Source organism: Castor canadensis, chromosome 8, assembly GCF_047511655.1.
Source record: "Castor canadensis chromosome 8, mCasCan1.hap1v2, whole genome shotgun sequence".
NCBI lineage: Eukaryota > Metazoa > Chordata > Mammalia > Rodentia > Castoridae > Castor > Castor canadensis.
In genome coordinates this window covers 133,384,917-133,403,515 of record NC_133393.1, presented here as the reverse complement: position 1 = coordinate 133,403,515, position 18,599 = coordinate 133,384,917, and the positions used below count along the sequence as shown (strand labels likewise).

The 18,599-nt window shown below is 38.5% G+C and overlaps 1 protein-coding gene across 1 annotated transcript in view; it reads left to right on the top strand.

The window, feature by feature from the left end:
- The window catches only part of Ccdc38 (coiled-coil domain containing 38), a 60,598-nt gene that overhangs the window by 8,538 nt on the left and 33,461 nt on the right, over positions 1-18,599 (top strand). The window contains exons 3-7 of the mRNA XM_074084165.1: positions 815-915; positions 2,006-2,174; positions 5,220-5,284; positions 16,920-17,083; positions 17,197-17,277. Of these exons, the coding sequence (XP_073940266.1) occupies positions 815-915; positions 2,006-2,174; positions 5,220-5,284; positions 16,920-17,083; positions 17,197-17,277 (580 nt within the window). The remainder of the gene's footprint in view (positions 1-814; positions 916-2,005; positions 2,175-5,219; positions 5,285-16,919; positions 17,084-17,196; positions 17,278-18,599) is intronic.

Sequence of the window (18,599 nt, the reverse complement as noted above, 5' to 3'; positions counted from 1 at the left end):
CATATAAAATTAATCATCATAGCCATCCAGCTCCAGGTTTCTCCAGTAACTCAACCTCTGTCACCCTGACTGGACTCCAGCTTGTTGGTTGTGCTCTTTCCTACTCCTACTGTCCTCAAGCCTAGCTGCCTGGACCCACCCTCAACTGTCCTTACTTCCTGTGTTATCAGGCCTAAAATGTCATTTGCTTTCTTGATGTCCTCGAGCCTCACAAGACCCCAAAGACCTAACCATAAGTTCCCTTCCCCCTGCCAGATATGGCCCCACCTAATGGGAAAAAGTCCACGCCAATGGTTACACCCCCCCACGACCACCACCACCATCAGCTGAACTGGACCAGCTGCAGTCTACTTGATCTTCAACCTAATGGGTTTTACTTCCTTGCCAGCCCACAAAGTTACTCAAACAAGTTGATTGCATCCTCCTGGGTACCTGGGGACACCTCACCTTCTTGTCACTTCTACTGCAATTTTCTCTCTCTTTCTCTAGCCTGTGACTTACAAAAAGAAATGTGTGTTGGGTTTCAGCAATCCCAGCCAGATTCAAAATGTGATGTTCTATTCTGCTAAAGAGCTCTTCATTTTATTGACTCATGGCTCGTGAGACACTAAGCACAGAGTTTAGTGGGAAACAGAGGAACAATGGCTCTTGCCCGTGAGTTCCAGGGTCAGTATCTACAGTTCCAGTTGGGAGGCAAGGTCTCTCTGCATCCCACCTCTCACATAGCCCAGTATCCTACTTATTCTGCTCCTGTTGGCAACAGCCCTTACCCTTCTGGTCAACAGGAAGAATAACAAATTATTCTTTCTTTCAGATAACATAAAGGATGACTCATCCAAACAAGATAAGCCTTATAAGGTCTTTTTCAAAGATCTCTTTCTTTTCAAAGAAAATGAAATGGCAGCAAGGAGAAAGGTATGGCTTTATTAAAATTGCAAACCCAACTGATGTTAGAATCATTTGCTCTTATCCGTTGTTCTTGTGAACTTTTATGGATGAAGACATGGAGTTGGACATTGACACACTTGGTGTCAAGTGTGGGAGACACTGTTCTGTGGAGACAGAGGATAGGGTGGTGGTGGTGGCATGGCAGGGTTGTGGCCATGGGGTGGTGTGCACGCACGCACGTGTAAAGACTTCACTGAAATAACAGGAAATGAGTCTTCAAGGATAAGATGAAACTTAGCCAAGCTGATCAGTAAGGAAAAGACAATGTCTGTGTGTGTTAGTGAGGGCGTGGGGAAGCAAGAAAGGAATAAAGCAGAGGAAGCAGTGTCATTTTAGAATTACCTGGTATAAAGGTGATCCTGCCGTGCGGCCAGCCATCCCATGGTGCCTTCCAGAGTTGAGTCACGACTTGAATGGTCATAGCTTATTTACATGGCCTGGTTCACATTTCAGGAGATTTACTTTCTTTCCTTCCAGAGGTAAAGTTTGATTAAAGAACTTTCTTAGCCCTAATTAGAATGAAGAAAATAGCTAAAAATGTTCAACAAGTGATCTGTGTGTGATGGTTTCTCTGCGTGTGCTGGATAGATTTGTTGAATTTAACCCAAAATTAAATTGAGAAAAGATTAATGAACCCAGAAAAATAGATAGATAGGTGGTGGATGGATAGATAGAGAGATGGATGACTGGATAGATAGATAACCTCCACTGCAGAGTTCTGTTTTCTCTCAAGTTTTCAATTGCATAGAACAACCCTTGGAGTTTCCCAAATTTACCTGCATTTTGGGTAAGACAGAATTGTGAAAAGAAAGCCATTTCCAGTCTCATATCTGGGAGGTATAGTTTAATAAAGGTTCAGTTTTTTTACATTGCTGCTCAGCTTTATGTTGGAAGGAAATGAAAACTCTGCACATATTCCTTCAGAGATAAGAACCTGGGGCTGCCTGTTTAATGTTACTATCACGTGTTGTGAATGATATTTTTATAAATGATCACTCCTTGAGTACAAAATTACTTTGTTATATTAAAAGTTCTCTTAAATTTTCCACTTGGGCAGGAAAAAATGTTGAACCGAAGCATGAAAGTCTACCAAAAGACCACGTTCTCATCCCGAATGAAGAGTCGTTCACACCTGGGCCAGCTAGCGCTTTACGCTGACCCAGGTGGTGGTGGTTCATTTGACAGTTTGGGGCTAGATCCAACTCTTATTCTCAGATTGACAGAAGGTAAATCAAAACTTGTTCTTTGTCTAAGAACATTGTGTTGAATAATACTATCGCTGTCAAGTTTGGAGCATTTTCTGGAGGTGAGAAAGCAGAAGGCATGCTGTCTTGTAGTGGTGGGAAAGGGGGTTGGGAGTTCAGAGAAAATCTAATTTTAAATAAGAAACATACTTTTCCAAGAAGACTGCTACACATTTTCATGATTTTTAGGAAGGAACTTACTGTCCAATATATGATATTAATGTTGGCAAGGGTGGATAATATGAGGGTGATGGTTCTGGCCATCCATTCTTAGTTTTAGATGTAGAAATACAGAGTCTTTCTAAGGATGCCACAGGACTCATACATCCAGAATCAGGAAGCTAATGGAACTAGACAAGCTTGTCTGTTGTTGCAATTAAAACGTCTGGTTTTAATGACCTTTGAAGGCAACATCTTAAAATATTACAAGAGAATAATAATCACTCTATGGAAGAGAGTAATCTGCTTATCAACAATGTGATGAGGCCGGGAGCCAGTGGCTCACACCTGTAATCCTAGTTACTCAGGAGGCAGAGATCAGGAGGATTGCAGTTCAAAGCTATTCCAAGCAAATAGTTCGTGAGATCCTATCTCGAAAAACCCCATCTCACACACACACACACACACACACACACACACAAAGGGCTGGTGGAGTGGATTGAGGTGTACGTGCTGAGTTCAAGCCCCAGTACCGGAAAAAAAAATGTCACGAGCATTTCCCACTTACAAGATCAAAAAGGACCTCTAAATGAGATTGAAAGTAGATTGAGGTTAATGGAGTTAAAGCGACTAATACTAAATCACTTAGGAAGGACTTTGAATTCAATGGTACAGGAAAAAAGATACTGTAGGGGGTGAAGGATGACTTAAAGATAAAAAGGAAATTTTTGGAGCCATACTAATTACATTGATCTTAGGTTTTAATTTTTAAAGTAACTATTTTTAAGACACCAGGGAAAATTTAACCTTGGCTGGCTATGAGATCACACTAAGGCACTGTTAGTTTTGTTAGGTATGAGAATGGTAGTGTGGTTTGTTTTGAAACTGTTTTGTCTAGTAGAGTTACATACTACAGTACTTAGGGATGAAATGACCCAAGGGTTTTGATTTTCTCTAAAATATTCTAGTGAGGGAAAACAGTGAGGAGAGGTGGCAATGAATAAGACTGGCAAATTGCTAATAATGTTGAAGTAGGTGGCAAGACCATGGGGGGTCATTAGATGTTGGTGATTCCCGTTATATAAAACTTAGAAGAAACATTAAAAGATAACTGTGTGCTAAGCACCAATTACTTTGATTTGTATTTTAATCCTCAACAAAATGCTTTTAGATAGTTTACCTTCTCTTTCTCTGTGATGAAAATGGTTTAGTGAGGTTGAGTTGCCCAAAATCTTGAAGTATATTAAGAATTCAAGTTCAAGGTTTATCTGACTCCAAAGATAGTGGCTTCCAATCCCAAAGGATTGTTCAATTTGCAAATCTGGTGCTTTTCCGCTGAACAAACAGTCCCTATCTGGGACATTGCTGGGATTATAGCAAAAGGAGAAAGAGAGAGATGGGCAGTGATTCTTAACGCTTCTGCTTAGAAATGAGATGGATCACGTCCAGGCCTGTTCCATGGCTAAATCAAGTCAGTGGCCAAGCCTGAATCAGTGGAAGAGGAGTGGGGGAGACATGCTCTCACAGAGAGGGGCAGCAGATATTTGGGAATGATAATATAAACTCCCACAATTAATATCCTCATTGTTCAGATGAGGAAATCTGAGCCATAACAAGGGTAAATACATTATTCATGGTTACCCCGCCAGTTAGAGGTGGAGACCAAATGCGACCCCAGGAAGACTTGGGTTTCCTAGTGAGCACAGACTTGCTGTGCTCATTAGGAAATATTATTTCACTTCTACTTCTGTTTATGTTGTTACTAAGGGGCTTTATTCAGTACCACATTCTGTTGGTTTTTCACAAAGCAAACATTATTGAAATGCAGCATATGCATAATTTTCCAAAATGAAGAAATCTTGAAAGTAAATTTTTGGTATTTCCATTTAGTTTTTCTGCATTGTAAAGCTAGTTGTCATCTTTTCCTTTCCTGCTGTAAGTTTGGCTGGTGGACCGCCAAAACATTTTGCCCAAGGACTCCAGGATTGTGTCTATATTGACCAAGCATTATGATGTAAAACAGTTCAGTCTTACTCAGTGAAGCACAACTGGGAGACACAGCCCCGTCTCTGCCACTTATTCACTGTGGGGTCTTGGACAAGAATTTTGGCATCTTTAAGCTTCAGAACCCAGACAGGATGGGATAGTAATAAATAAATTCAAGGCCAGGCACAGTGTCTCACTCCTGTAATCCTAGCTACTTAGGAAACAGAGATTGGGAGGATCACACTCAGTTCAAGGCCCTGGGGAAAAAATTCATGAGACCCCATCTCAACCAATAAAAGGTGGGTGCACCTGTCATTCCAACTACTCAGAAAGTGTAAATAGAAGGATCATGGTCCCGGCCCTGGGCATAGACAAGAAACCCTATTCATATAAAAACCGAAGGCAAAAAGGGCTGGAGGCGTGGTTCAAATGGTAGAATGCCTGCCTAGAAAGTACAGGTCCTGAGTTCAAACCCCAGTACCGCCGAAAACAAACAATTGGATAAAATTCCCTATTCAGTTTGTTAAATGATATAGTTTAACTATCTAACCTAATAAAGTTCCTAGAATATGATTGGACACAAATTGGTAGTATTTACTTTTTTATTTTTCTTATTATTGTTGTACTGGGATGCATTGTGACATTTACAAAAGTTCTTATATATGTCATAGTTAAATTCACCCCCTCTGTCATTATCCTTTATCCTCCCTCCCCCCATTCCAGGAATAGTTTCTGAGTGGCTAGGAAAAAATATATTGAAAAATACATTTTTTTAAATGCAGGTACATACTTTATGTAATAACTTACACTAACTTTTTATCCCACCCAACATCTTTGAGAGACAATGAACTAAAACTAAGTCTATTTCAATGTTCTTTACAGGTGCAGATGCAAAAAGGACTCTCTGTGAATTTATTAGTGACCAGAGAGACAGGTTTCTACTTGAGGTAATAGAAACAACTTCTTTCTGCCATTGGCCAAATAGAAGACTTCTTGAATAGCATTGCCAGATATTTACCTTGACACTGTAATCTTTCCACTACATGTCTGAAGTCTGAGACAGAATGGTTTATTCCTATGTTCATTTATTTGAAAAGTATTTATTGGGTGCTTACTGTGTGCCAAGCAGTGAATGAAACAAAGACTCTCCCTTCAGACAGCTTGTATTCCAGTGACCTATTAGGTAAATCACTACAATGATGTCTGGTCCCAGGCTCTCCCTTTCCTCAAATCTCTTCCCCACAACTACCATAGCACTTGAGAAGTCCAATTTAATTTATGTTGTCCTGAAACTTTGGGCAAATCTGATGGGACTCAAAGTACTCTGGAAATCTGGAGAATTCTGGAATCCTTCCAGCTTCCCCTATACCTACTCAAAGAAAGTGCCAGGTCCCTATGGAGTCTTTTATATAAGTAATAGAGCTTTTTATCCTGTCATCAAGTCCCTTTCACTAGAAACCCAGCCATATTTCTAAAAGCATTATTATTTAATGTGTTTATGCACATTTTTATTTACCATGGATAAAGCAGAGACACCAAACACTTAACAATGGGAGAATAATTACAAAAGGAATTCATTGAATGTTGTTTACACCTCTGTTATCAAGAATCTAAAGATAATCTCTGTTAAAGTATTTGATGCTAATGAGTATATGAAAATGTGCTTGATTTTTCTTAATTTCATCTCACATATTTTGGAACATAAGTCTAAGTTAATATTTTCATAGGCTTCCAACTGCAATCGACAAAATGCTTACCAGTAAGCGGACCTCATGCCTTTGCAAAATATTTCTTGCTGGGTAAGATTTTGGTCTTCATTATAAGGTCCTGATGATATAACTGATGTCCTTGGAGAGTTTAAGGTGGTGCTTAACAGGTTTCTAGGATTTTAGAACATTTGTATTAAATGTACCTCATTCCTCTCCTCGGTCATCTCCTTCCCACCCCCACGCAGTTTGGTGAAGCATCCCAAAATGACTTAAAGGAGTCCATTTATCAAAAGGACTTGTATGTATTAAAATATTTGACCTTGCCCAAAGAAAGTCTGGCTTTGTCCTTGACTTCTGGAAGATGATCTATGTCATACCTTATAAGAATGTCTGTCTTTAAGGTGAGGCTGGCCACATCTGACAGTCTTAGAGTGGCCATGCCACCCACAATGTGATGTAGGGTGATGGCTTTTGGGTCATACTCAAAGTATCTGAGAACTGAAGATACTTTTCATGGTCAATCAATTAATCATATCTACCTAATGAAGCCCCATTGAAAACTCTGGACACTGAAGCTCAGTTAAGCCTCCCTGGTTGACAATACTCTGTGCTTTGTCATATATTGATGCAGGAGGGTAACACTAATTTTTACACTTGAAACCTTCCCAGACCCTGCCTGTCTCTTCCTTTGACTGATTTAATCTACATCCTTTCCTTGAAATAAATTTACCCATGAGTTTTGTGAGCCTTTCTAAACAATTACAAAAACTGAGGCCATTTTGAAGAGTTCCTTGAACTTGAAGTTGGTATCAAAGGTGAAAGCATTTTGAAGACAATGCCCTCAAATTTTGCAGCTTGAGTAAGTTATAGTAATTTTCAAAAACTCAATTGGCTTCATGGAAACTTGTGGGACTAGGGTTTGAAATCAGGGCTTCACACTTGCAAAGCAGGTACTCTGCTGCTGGAGCCTTACCTCCAGTCCATTTTATTCTGGTTATTTTGGAGATGGGGTCTTGAGAACTATTTGCCCAAACTGGCCTTGAACCACAATCCTCCCAAGTTGCTAGGATTACAGGCACAAACCACCTGCAACCAGCTTCTTTTTCCTTCCTTCTTTCCTTCCTTCCTTCCTTCCTTCTTTCTTTCTTTCCTTCCTTCTCTCTCTCTCTCTCTCTCTCTCTCTCTCTCTCTCTCTCTCTCTCTCTCTATTTCTTCTCTACCCTCTTCCTTTTCTTTGGTTTATGACAGGGTCTGAAATACCCATTTTAAAAACTAAATGTTAACATATGAATTTATCTGCCAATAAATTTGACAACCTGGATGAAATGGACAGATTCCTTGAAAGATGCAAACTACCAAGCTTATTTAAGAAGAACACAGATAAATTGGATAGCTTTATGTTTGTTGAAAATTTGAACTTGTAAATAGAAGCCTCACAAAGAAAAATCCAGATTCACTGGTCAATTTTACTAAACAGTTTTTTGGATTCCAAGATGGCAGCTAGAGGGAGAAAGCAGAAAGCATGCCTCCTATAGTGAAATCTTGGAGAGACACTGGAGACACACCTTACAGGAAAAACCACCCAGAAGAGGCAAAACTTTGACCCCTCCACACCTCCACCCTGTGCAGAGCATCTCCACTTCACATTAAACGGAGAAACCAGGAGGGCCCCCAGGCCGCCCAGACGGCTTGGAAATATGTGAACCACAAGGTGAGCTAAGCGGTATGTAGCACTCCCACAGACAACCGTGGGCCAGATCAGCATAGCCCCCTGGACAGACCAACCCCCACCCAGGGAAAAAAAGAGAAACTGAGTAATAAGCAATAACAACAAAAAAAAGATATGTAGCAAGAGGGTGGGGTGCCCTGAGTGCCAAAGGGGGGGGAGGGGAATCCCTCATGGAGCTGTAAATAAACAAGCCAGCCAGAGAAGGCAGGAATGGCGCAACTGCCCAGCAGCCAGGAGTGGGAAATCTTGTAAAAGCGGCAGTGGGAAGAAAACTCCACAGGAGAGGGAGGAAGACCCACTTCCCACGTGAGCTATAAACAAACAAGCTGGGCAGGAGAAGGCAGGAGCAGCAGCACACGCCCAGCAATCAGAAGCGGGAAAGCTTGTAAAAGGGGCTGTGGGAGGAAAACTCCATAGAAGAGGGGAGAAGACCCACCTCCCACATGAACTGTAAATAAACACGCAGGCCTGAGAAAGCAGATGAAGTGTTAACTTCCCCAGTGTGCTTGGAAAGGGGAAAGCTTGTAGCAGAGGCTCCCGCACAGGAGAACTTTGAGCAAACAAAGCCTGCAGGGCCAGGTCAGTGCTAAGCTCACCCCAGAGATCTGCATAAATAACGCCGCCAGCTACAGCAGGCTGACAGCAGTGGGCAGGCAAGCCACAGCCTCAGATACCATTTACAGAACTGTCTCCAGACTCTTTTTTTTTTTTTCTCTCTCCCTACCTTTGATGAGACAACCACAGAACTACTTCTGAGGCACCATCTCCAGGATTGGAAGCTGAGAACGAACACCAAAATTATTAAGACTGAAACTTTATTGCATTTGAACTTGAAGATTTTTTATATATTTTTTCATGTATTTATTTATTTTTAATTTTTATTTTATTTATTTATTTATTTTTATTTTTTATTTTCAATCCTCTCTCTGTCTCGCTAATGCCTTTTCAGCTTACAGTTGATTAGTTTGCTGTCTCTCCCTGTTTATATCTTTGAAGCTTTTTGTGTTTATTTCTTTGTTCTGTTTTTTCTACTTGTTTATTTGTTTTTCCCTTTTCCTTTAACTTCTTTGCTTTCCATCGCCTTTCACCCTTCCATTCTAAATATCACCAGTGCTATTATTACAAGCTAGAAAATACTTAATTGCACACAGTACAGGGACAGTAACAACACCAAGGACAATGATGGGAAGACAGAAAAAACAGGGAAACCAGTTTCCCCACAGCAAAAAATTCATACAGGAACCAGAGGGAAATGAAGAAAACAGGTACTCAGATCCAGACTCCAACAAAATGAAGATAAACTTTGCCAAAGAGCCCAATGAAGCCCACAAGAATAATCTAAAAGAAGAAATTCTGCAAGTAATCAATGAGAATTTTATAGAGATGATACTGGATAGGGTCAACCAAAATGTACAGGAGACACTCAAGAAATACCAAAACAACAAAAATAGAGAATTTGAAAAAGCAAAAGAAGAAATAAAGGAAACCATAGAAGCACTGTATAAACACCAAAGTGAAACAAAGAACATGATTAATAAGGTGATAAATGAACTCAGGACAAAAATAGACAACATTAAAGAGGAAACCACTCAGGATATGGAAAACCTCAGAAAAAAGAATGAAATATAATTGCAAAACAAAACAGAAAGCCAATCCAGCAGGATAAAACAAACAGAAGACAGAATCTCAGAACTCAAAGATGAAATCGTAATTAAAGGAAAAACCAAAGAACTATTAGTTAAACAACTCAAGCTCTGTGAAAAGAAAATGCAAAAACTCACCGACTCCATCAAAACACCAAACCTGAGAATCATGGGCATCGAAGAAGGAGAAGAGGTACAAGCAAAGGGAATAAGTAATATATTCAACAAAATGATAATGGAAAATTTCCCAAATCTAGAGAAAGATATTCCCATACAGATGCAAGAGGCCTCCAGAACACCAAACAGACCAGATCAAAATAGAACTACCCCACAACATATCATCATTAAAACAACAAGTTCAGAAACTAGGGAAAGAATATTGAAGGCTGTAAGAGAGAAAAAACAAGTAACATACAAAGGTAAACCCATCAAAATCACAGCAGACTTCTCAACAGAAATATTAAAAGCAAGAAGAGCTTGGGGAGAGATTCTCCAGGCACTAAAGAAAGTAACTTCAACCCCAGGATACTCTACCCAGCAAAACTATCATTCAAAATAGATGGAGCAATAAAAGTCTTCCATGATAAGCAGAAACAATATATGACCACAAAGCCACCACTACAAAAGATTCTTCAAGGGATTCTGCACACAGAAAGTGAAACCCAACATAACCATGAAAGGGCAGGCAGTACCAAACCACAGGAAAAGAAAAAGCAAGAAAGTAGAGAATAATCTCAACTTAGGTACACACAATCAAACCTTCAAACAACTAAGACAACTAAATGACAGGAATCACCACATACCTATCAGTACTAACACTTAATGTTAAGGACTTAATTCACCCATCAAAGGGCACCGCTTGACGAAATTGATTAAAAGGGAAGATCCAACAATTTGTTGCATACAGGAGACCCATCTCACCGACAGAAATAAGCATAGGCTTAGGATGAAAGGCTGGAAGAAGATTTACAAGCCAATGGCCCCTGAAAACAGGCAGGAGTAGCAATGCTTATCTCTGACAAACTAGACTTCAAACCTTCAATGATCAAACGAGATAAAGAAGGACATTCCATACTAATAAAAGGGGAAATAGACCAAAAGGGAATAACAATTATCAACCTATATGCACCCAATGTCAACACACCCAATTTCATCAGACATACTCTGAAAGACCTAAAAGCATATATTAACTCCAATACAGTGGTTGTGGGAGACTTTAACACTCCATTATCATCAATAGATAGGTCATCCAAACAAAAAATCAATAAAGAAATCCAAGATCTAAAATATACAATAGATCAAATGGACCTACTTGATGTCTACAGAACATTTCATCCAACTTCTACACAATATACATTCTTCTCAGCAGCCCATGGAACCTTCTCCAAAAGAGATCATACCCTAGGGCACAAAGCAAGCCTCAGCAAATATAACAAAATAGAAATTATACCGTGCATAGTATCTGATCACAATGCAATAAAACTAGAGCTCAACAACAAAAGTAAAGACAAAACACATGCAAACAGCTGGAAACTGAATAACTCATTACTTAATGAACAATGGGTCATTGATGAAATAAAAGAGGAAACTAAAACTTTCCTGAAAGTCAATGAAAATGAAAACACAACCTACCGGAACCTATGGGACAAAGCAAAGGCAGTCCTGAGAGGAAAGTTTATAGCCAGGAGTGCATATATTAAAAAGACTGAAAGATCCCAAATCAATGACCTAATGATACATCTCAAACTCCTAGAAAAACAAGAACAAGGAAATCCCAAAACAAATAGGAGAGAAATAATAAAAATAAGAGCTGAAATCAACGAAATAGAAACCAAAAAAACCATACAAAGAATTAATTTTAAAAAAAGTTGGTTCTTTGAAAAAATAAACAAGATTGACAGACCCCTGGCAAACCTGACTAAAATGAGGAGAGAAAAAACCCAAATTAGTAGAATCAGGAATGCAAAAGGGGCAATAACAGTAAACACCATGGAAGTCCAGGAAATCATCAGAGACTACTCAAGAACCTATATTCAAGTAAATTTGAAAATCTTAAAGAAATGGACAGATTTCTAGATACATATGACCATCCAAAACTGAACCAAGAGGAAATTAATCACCTGAATAGATCTATAACACAAAATGAAATTGAAGCAGCAATCAAGAGTCTCCCCAAAAAGAAAAGTCCAGGACCTGATGGATTCTCTGCTGAATTCTATAAGACCTTGAAAGAAGAACTGATACCAACCTTCCTTAAACTGTTCCACAAAATAGAAAGGGAAGGAAAACTGCCAAACACATTTTACGAAGCCAGTATTACACTTATCCCAACACCAGGCAAAGACACCTCCAAAAAGGAGAACTATAGGCCAATCTCCTTAATGAACATTGATGCAAAAATCCTCAACAAAATAATGGCAAACCAAATTCAACAAAACATCAAAAAGATTATTCACCACGACCAAGAAGGCTTCATCCCAAGAATGCAGGGGTGGGTCAACATACGAAAATCAATAAATGTAATAAACCACATTAACAGAAGCAAAGACAAAAACCACTTGATCATCTCAATAGATGCAGAAAAAGCCATTGATAAGATCCAATACCATTTCATGATAAAAGCTCTAAGAAAACTAGGAATAGAAGGAAAGTACCTCAACATTATAAAAGCTATGTATGACAAACCTACAGTCAGCATTATACTTAACGGAGAAAAACTGAAACCATTCCCTCTAAAATCAGGAACCAGACAAGGATGCCCACTATCTCCACTCCTATTCAACATAGTACTGGAATTCCTAGCCAGAGCAATTAGGCAATAAGAAGGAATAAAAGGAATACAAATAGGTAAAGAAACTGTCAAACTATCCCTATTTGCAGATGACATGATCCTGTACTTTAAAAACTCAAAAAACTCTACTCAGAAGCTCCTAGACACCATCAATAGCTATAGCAAGGTAGCAGGATACAAAATCAACGTGGAAAAATCATTAGCATTTCTATACACTAATAATGAATACCCTGAAAAAGAATATATGAAAACAATTCCATTTACAACAGCCTCAAAAAAATCAAATACCTAGGTGTAAACCTAACAAAGGATGTGAACGAACTCTACAAGGAAAACTATAAACTTCTGAAGAAAGACTGAGGAAGACTAGAAAGTGGAGAGATCTCCCATGCTCATGGATTGGTAGAATCAACATAGTAAAAATGTCTATACTCCCAAAAGTAATCTACACATTTAATGCAATTCCCATCAAAATTCCAATGACATTCATTAAAGAGATTGAAAAAGCTATCGTTAAATTTATATGGAAACACAAGAGGCCACAAACAGCCAAAGCAATACTCAGTCAAAAGAACAATGCTGGAGGTATCACAATACCTGACTTCAAACTATATTACAAACCAATAATAATAAAAATAGCATGGTACTGGCCAAAAACAGACATGAAGACCAGTGGAACAGAATAGAGGACCCAGATATGAAGCCCATAACTATAACCAACTTGTCTTTGACAAAGGTGCTAAAAATATACGATGGAGAAAAGACAACCTCTTCAACAAAAACTGCTGGGAAAACTGGTTAGCAGTCTGCAAAAAACTATATCACCCTATACCAACATTAACTCAAAATGGATCAAGGATCTTAATATCAGACCCCAAACTCTAAAGTTGATACAGGAAAGAGTAGGAAATACTCTGGAATTAGTAGGTATAGGTAAGAACTTTCTCAATGGAACCCTAGCAGCACAGCAACTAAGAGATAGCATAGATAAATGGGACCTCATAAAACTAAAAAGCTTCTGCTCAACAAAAGAAATGATCTCTAAACTGAAGAGAACACCTACAGAGTGGGAGAAAATATTTGCCAGCTATACATCAGACAAAGGACTGATAACCAGAATATGTAGGGAACTTAAAAAACTAAATTCTCCTAAAACTAATGAACCAATAAAGAAATGGGCAAGTGAACTAAACAGAACTTTTTCAAAAGAAAAAAATCAAATGGCCAAAAGACACATGAAAAAATGCTCACCATCTCTAGCAGTAGAGGAAATGCAAATTAAAACCACACTAAGATTCCACCTCACCCCTGTTAGAATAGCCATCATTAGCAACACCACCAACAATAGGTGTTGGCAAGGATGTGGGGCAAAAGGAACCCTCTTACACTGTTGGTGGGAATGTAAACTTGTACAACCACTCTGGAAAAAAATTTGGAGGCTACTTAAAAAGCTAAACATTGATCCAGCAATACCACTCTTGGGGATATACCCAAAAGACTGTGACACAGGTTACTCCAGAGGCACCTGCACACCCATGTTTATTGCAGCACTATTCACAATAGCCACGTTAAGGAAACAACCAAGATGCCCCACTACTGACGAATGGATTAAGAAAATGTGGTATCTATACACAATGGAATTTTATGCAGCCATGAAGAAGAACGAAATGTTATAATTTGCTGGTAAATGGATGGAATGGAGAACATCATTCTGAGTGAGGTTAGCCTGGCCCAAAAGACCATAAATCGTATGTTTTCCCTCATATGGACATTAGATCAAGGGCAAGCACAACAAGGGGATTGGACTTTGATCACAAGATAAAAGTGAGAGCACACAAAGGAGATATGAGGATAGGTAAGACACCTTAAAAATTAGCTAGCATTTGTTGCCCTCAATGCAGAGAAACTAAAGCAGATACCTTAAAAGCAACTAAGGCCAATAGGAGAAGGGGACCAGGAACTAGAGAAAAGGTTAGATAAAGAAGAATTAACCTAGAATATAACACATATGCACAGGAAATTAATGTGAGTCAACTCACTGTATAGCTATCCTTATCTCAACCAGCAAAAACTCTTGTTCCCTCCTATTACTGCTTATACTCTCTCTTCAACAAAATTAGAAATAAGGGCAAAATAGTTTCTGCCGGGTATTGAGGGGTGGGGGGGAGGGGAAGGGTCAGGGTGTGTGGTAAGGGAGGGGGTGGGGGGGCGGAGAAATGACCCAAGCATTGTATGCACATATGAATGATAAAATAAAATATATATATATAACTGCAAAAAAAATTTACTAAACAGTTAAAGAAGAAATCATTCTAACTTTATATACATCATTAAAGAAAATTGAATCAGAAAAGGAAATGCTTCCAACTCATACTATGAGACCAATATAACTCTGGTATCAAAACTAGTTAAGGATGGCTGGCAGAGTGGCTCAAGTGGCAGAGTGCCTGACTAGCAAGCACAAGGCCCTGAGTTCAAACCCCAGTACTACAAAGAAAAAAGTAAATAAAAAAACCAGTTAAGGCAGTAGAAGAAAAGTTCCCTCATGGACACAAATTCAAGCATGCCGAACAAAATTTAACAAATCAAATCAAATAATACACATAAATGATAATACATTGTGACCAATTGGGGATTATCCTATTATATAAAAGTAATTTAACATTTTTAAATGAATCAATAAAATACACATCAAAAGATTAAAAATGGAAAGATGTGATAATCTCAATTGATATAAAAAAAGAATTTGCCTATATCCAAATTCATTCTTAATAGAAACTCAGCAAAGCAGAAGGAGGGAACTTCCTTAATTTGATCAAAGGGCATCTGCAAAAACTTATGACTAACATCATATATTTAATGGGCAAAGACAGAATTCTTTTCTTTATTCCACCACTTCTATTCACCATTTTTCTTAAGGTCCTAGTCTGTGTGATAAGACAAGAAAAAGAAATGAGTGACATCCAGATTGGAAAGAAAGATTTAAAAGTGTATTAATTTATAAAAAATATGATCTTTCTCTGTAGAAAACCCTAATATCTGGAGAAAGTTATTGGAAAGCTATTAGAACCAATACGTTTAGCAAAAACACTAGATGCAAAGTCAATTTATTAAAATAAATTGTATTTTTATATACTTGGCAATGAAAAATAAGAAATTTTAAAAGCAAAACTGCTTACAAAAGCATCAAAGGCATAAAATATTGGGGGATAATATTACAAAATATGCAAAACAGATGTACCCTAAAACTTACAGAACTGCTCAGAAAAATTAAAGATCTAAAGAAATGGAGAAATGTGTCATGTTCATTGATCTGAAGACTCAATATTGTTAAATGTCACTTAGTTTCAGATTGGTCTAGGATTTAATACAGTCACAACACAAATACCAGCAATCTGCCTTGTAGAAATTGTCAGGTTGGTTAGAAGTTTTATATGGAAATGCAAAAGACTTAATGTCAAGAACTGTGAAAGAGGGCTCGAGGTATGGCTCAACTGGTAGAGCCCTGAGTTTAGACCCCGGTACTGCTGGGGAAAAAAACCAAAAGAGCTCAGGAACTGTGAAGGATCTGAAACACTACTGAACTTGCAAGTTAAGAAACTAGTCTTCTATGGTTTCATCGTTTTAGTAGAAGACATCAGATTTCTGGGTCAGAAATGAATAATTAATAAATTATTACTCACAGCCATGTGTGCCCCTTGCCATATTAGAAAGATTTTCATTGGCTGTTCTACTCATAATAACAATCCTCTGCCCTTGCCCACTGATAACCTATTCCCTTTTTATCAACTCTTCCCCTACTGGAGTGGACACTCCATAAAAGCAATCATGTTTATGTTGTTCACCACCCTATTCACACCACTTAAAACAGGCACTCAATAAATACTTGACAAAGAATAATAGATAAAATATTTTTGTTATAATCTAGGAGGGTCCAATTATTGGTTATAATTTCCTAAAATTATCTCATTTCTGTATTTTATTTATTATTTTATTTTATTTATTTAGAAGGGTCTCACTGTGTAGCCTATGCTGGCCTCAAACTTGTGATCCTCCTGCCTCTGCCTCCTGAGTGCTGGGATTATAAGTGTGTACCACCACACCTGGGTTTCACTTCTGTATTTTAAATTCATGCACATTATAATGTATGTGGCGTTATTTTTCACACGTGTCATTAAAAACCCAAGTGGATTCTTATATTCTGTACTAAAAAATATAGGTGGACAATTAAATTTGTACTTGGGGATCAAAACAGGCCTCTTGTAAACAGCTCTTGTAAAGGGTGGAGTAGAAACTGCCTTCTCTGTTGGCCTTTCTTACTGGAGGAGAAGCTAGTAGATTTCCTGACTGAAGACAGCCCAGGTGCCTCATGCCCAGAAAGAAGTGGAAAGTAATACACTGCTGATAACAGACAGCCATGCTCTTTGAAGAGCTATGTAGCTATTTTTGATGCCTGGGGGCACAGACATTTTGGAATAATAGAGTCCCCTCATAAAAGAGAAAGAACTTCACCTCCTTTCTACCTATCCCTCAAAGTAACATTCCTTCATGAAATAAAGGCTGGGCCATTGCCCCACGATTTGTGCATACTATTACTTCTAGCCCAAAAGAAAGTAAGTACCTGGAGCAACTTATTTTGCTCTTATTTTGTTGGAATGTACTAGAAATGTAATAATATTCTTGTTGCACTTTTATTTTCAATATTCCTAGTATGCTCTGTCAACCAAAAAAAACATGATTAAAAAGCTTGAAAACTGCATAGTGACAAAGGAAAGTCAACTTAGAAAAGCAGAAAAAAAGCTCCAAGACGATGCAATGGCCTTTGAAGAGTTCCTTCGAGAAAATGACCAGAGATCTGTAGATGCCCTTAAAATGTCAGTGTCTTCATTCTGGCCAAATCCCTTTCCTCACTCTTTGTTTCAGTTTTTCAAAACACAGCACAACACAACACAAAAGAAAAACTAATAAGTCTCTGTTAACTTTTCAGTGCAGCACAAGAGACTATCAACAAACTCCAAGTGACAGCAGAACTAAAGAAAGCCAGCATGGAGGTGCAAGCAGTGAAAAGGTGAGGGTAGGGCGCCATTTTTTCATCAGCCAAGTTCCATATCCCACAAAGACCTGTTCATGCCCTGCAAGACCTAAATGGGAATAATCTTTATTAGCTGATGATTTTATAAGTATGAATAGATTTTAAAATAAGCAACCTGTTAATCGAGGATTGTTCCTGCCTGAGTATCAGTACATGGCTTTGGTGTGGAAAGGTTGTTTGTCTTGTAGCTACAGAAGCAAAGAAATTAGTTGAAAAGAATCAAACCAATTTTAGGAGTGAACAATAAATTAATTTTACAGTGTCCCGTTTTACTTAAGATACATTTTGCCCCACATTTTAATCTCTGAAATTGGGATTCACTTTACAATTATTATTGACAGTGTTTTTTATAATTATACTTCTACTTCGTAGAATCTCACATTGCTATTAAGCTCTATAATGAGAAAAATTACAGGAGTAGGAAGTGGAATTTACATTATTGTACCATCTGCCACTCTTTTTCAAACCTGTATATTCCCTTCATCTGTGGTCTAGGAAACTTACTTAAACCAATTTTAAATATCTAAAAAGCTTCTGTCACCATCTTGGGACAATAATTACATGACCCAAAATAATATGTTTCAAATTGATCCTGGCTACCGTGACCTCCTCTATTTTAGAAGCCTGAAATTGAAGGTCCTCCAAGACAGAGAATTCCCTTCCCTCCCTCATCCTGTAACTAGAAGTTTCTATCCATTTAAAGAGTATTTGCAGAACCAGAGCAGTGGACTCTGTGTCTATTTAAAGTTCTGCACAGTGGCCACCTGGTAACACCTAACCAAATAGTCTTGGCAGAGAACTTGCTTGTTGCTTATGTGTTACAGCATCTTAGAAAGTTGCAAAAGCTAGTGGGACACAAGTTTGTGTCAGAGCCTGAGAAGCAGGTCCTCATCCCCTTTATAGGTTAGATGGCTCAAGGAAGATACCTGTTTACAACGGGAAAGAGACCTTCTTCAGAAGCCTTTGCATGGAAGTCATGCCATCCCACGTTCATTGTGGCACATCTGAGAGGAATCCGATAAAAAACTAAAGCAGTAGTAGCAAGAGGGCCTTCCATCATTTCCAGCTACTGAAGCATGAGGCAGCTGTTTGCTGACCCTTGAACGCCCCTCTCACACCAGGGCTGAAGGAAGGTTCCAACAGATAAAGGACTGAAGGCTAAGCATGTTGATACGATTTGATAGCAAGAAGAGTATGGGTGAAGATCTGTTAAAGGAAGACTCAGAAAGATGAGCTCCCCTGCCATATTTTGGACATTCCTTGTGGGTCCATTTTGTAGCATGGTTGAGTTAAACTCA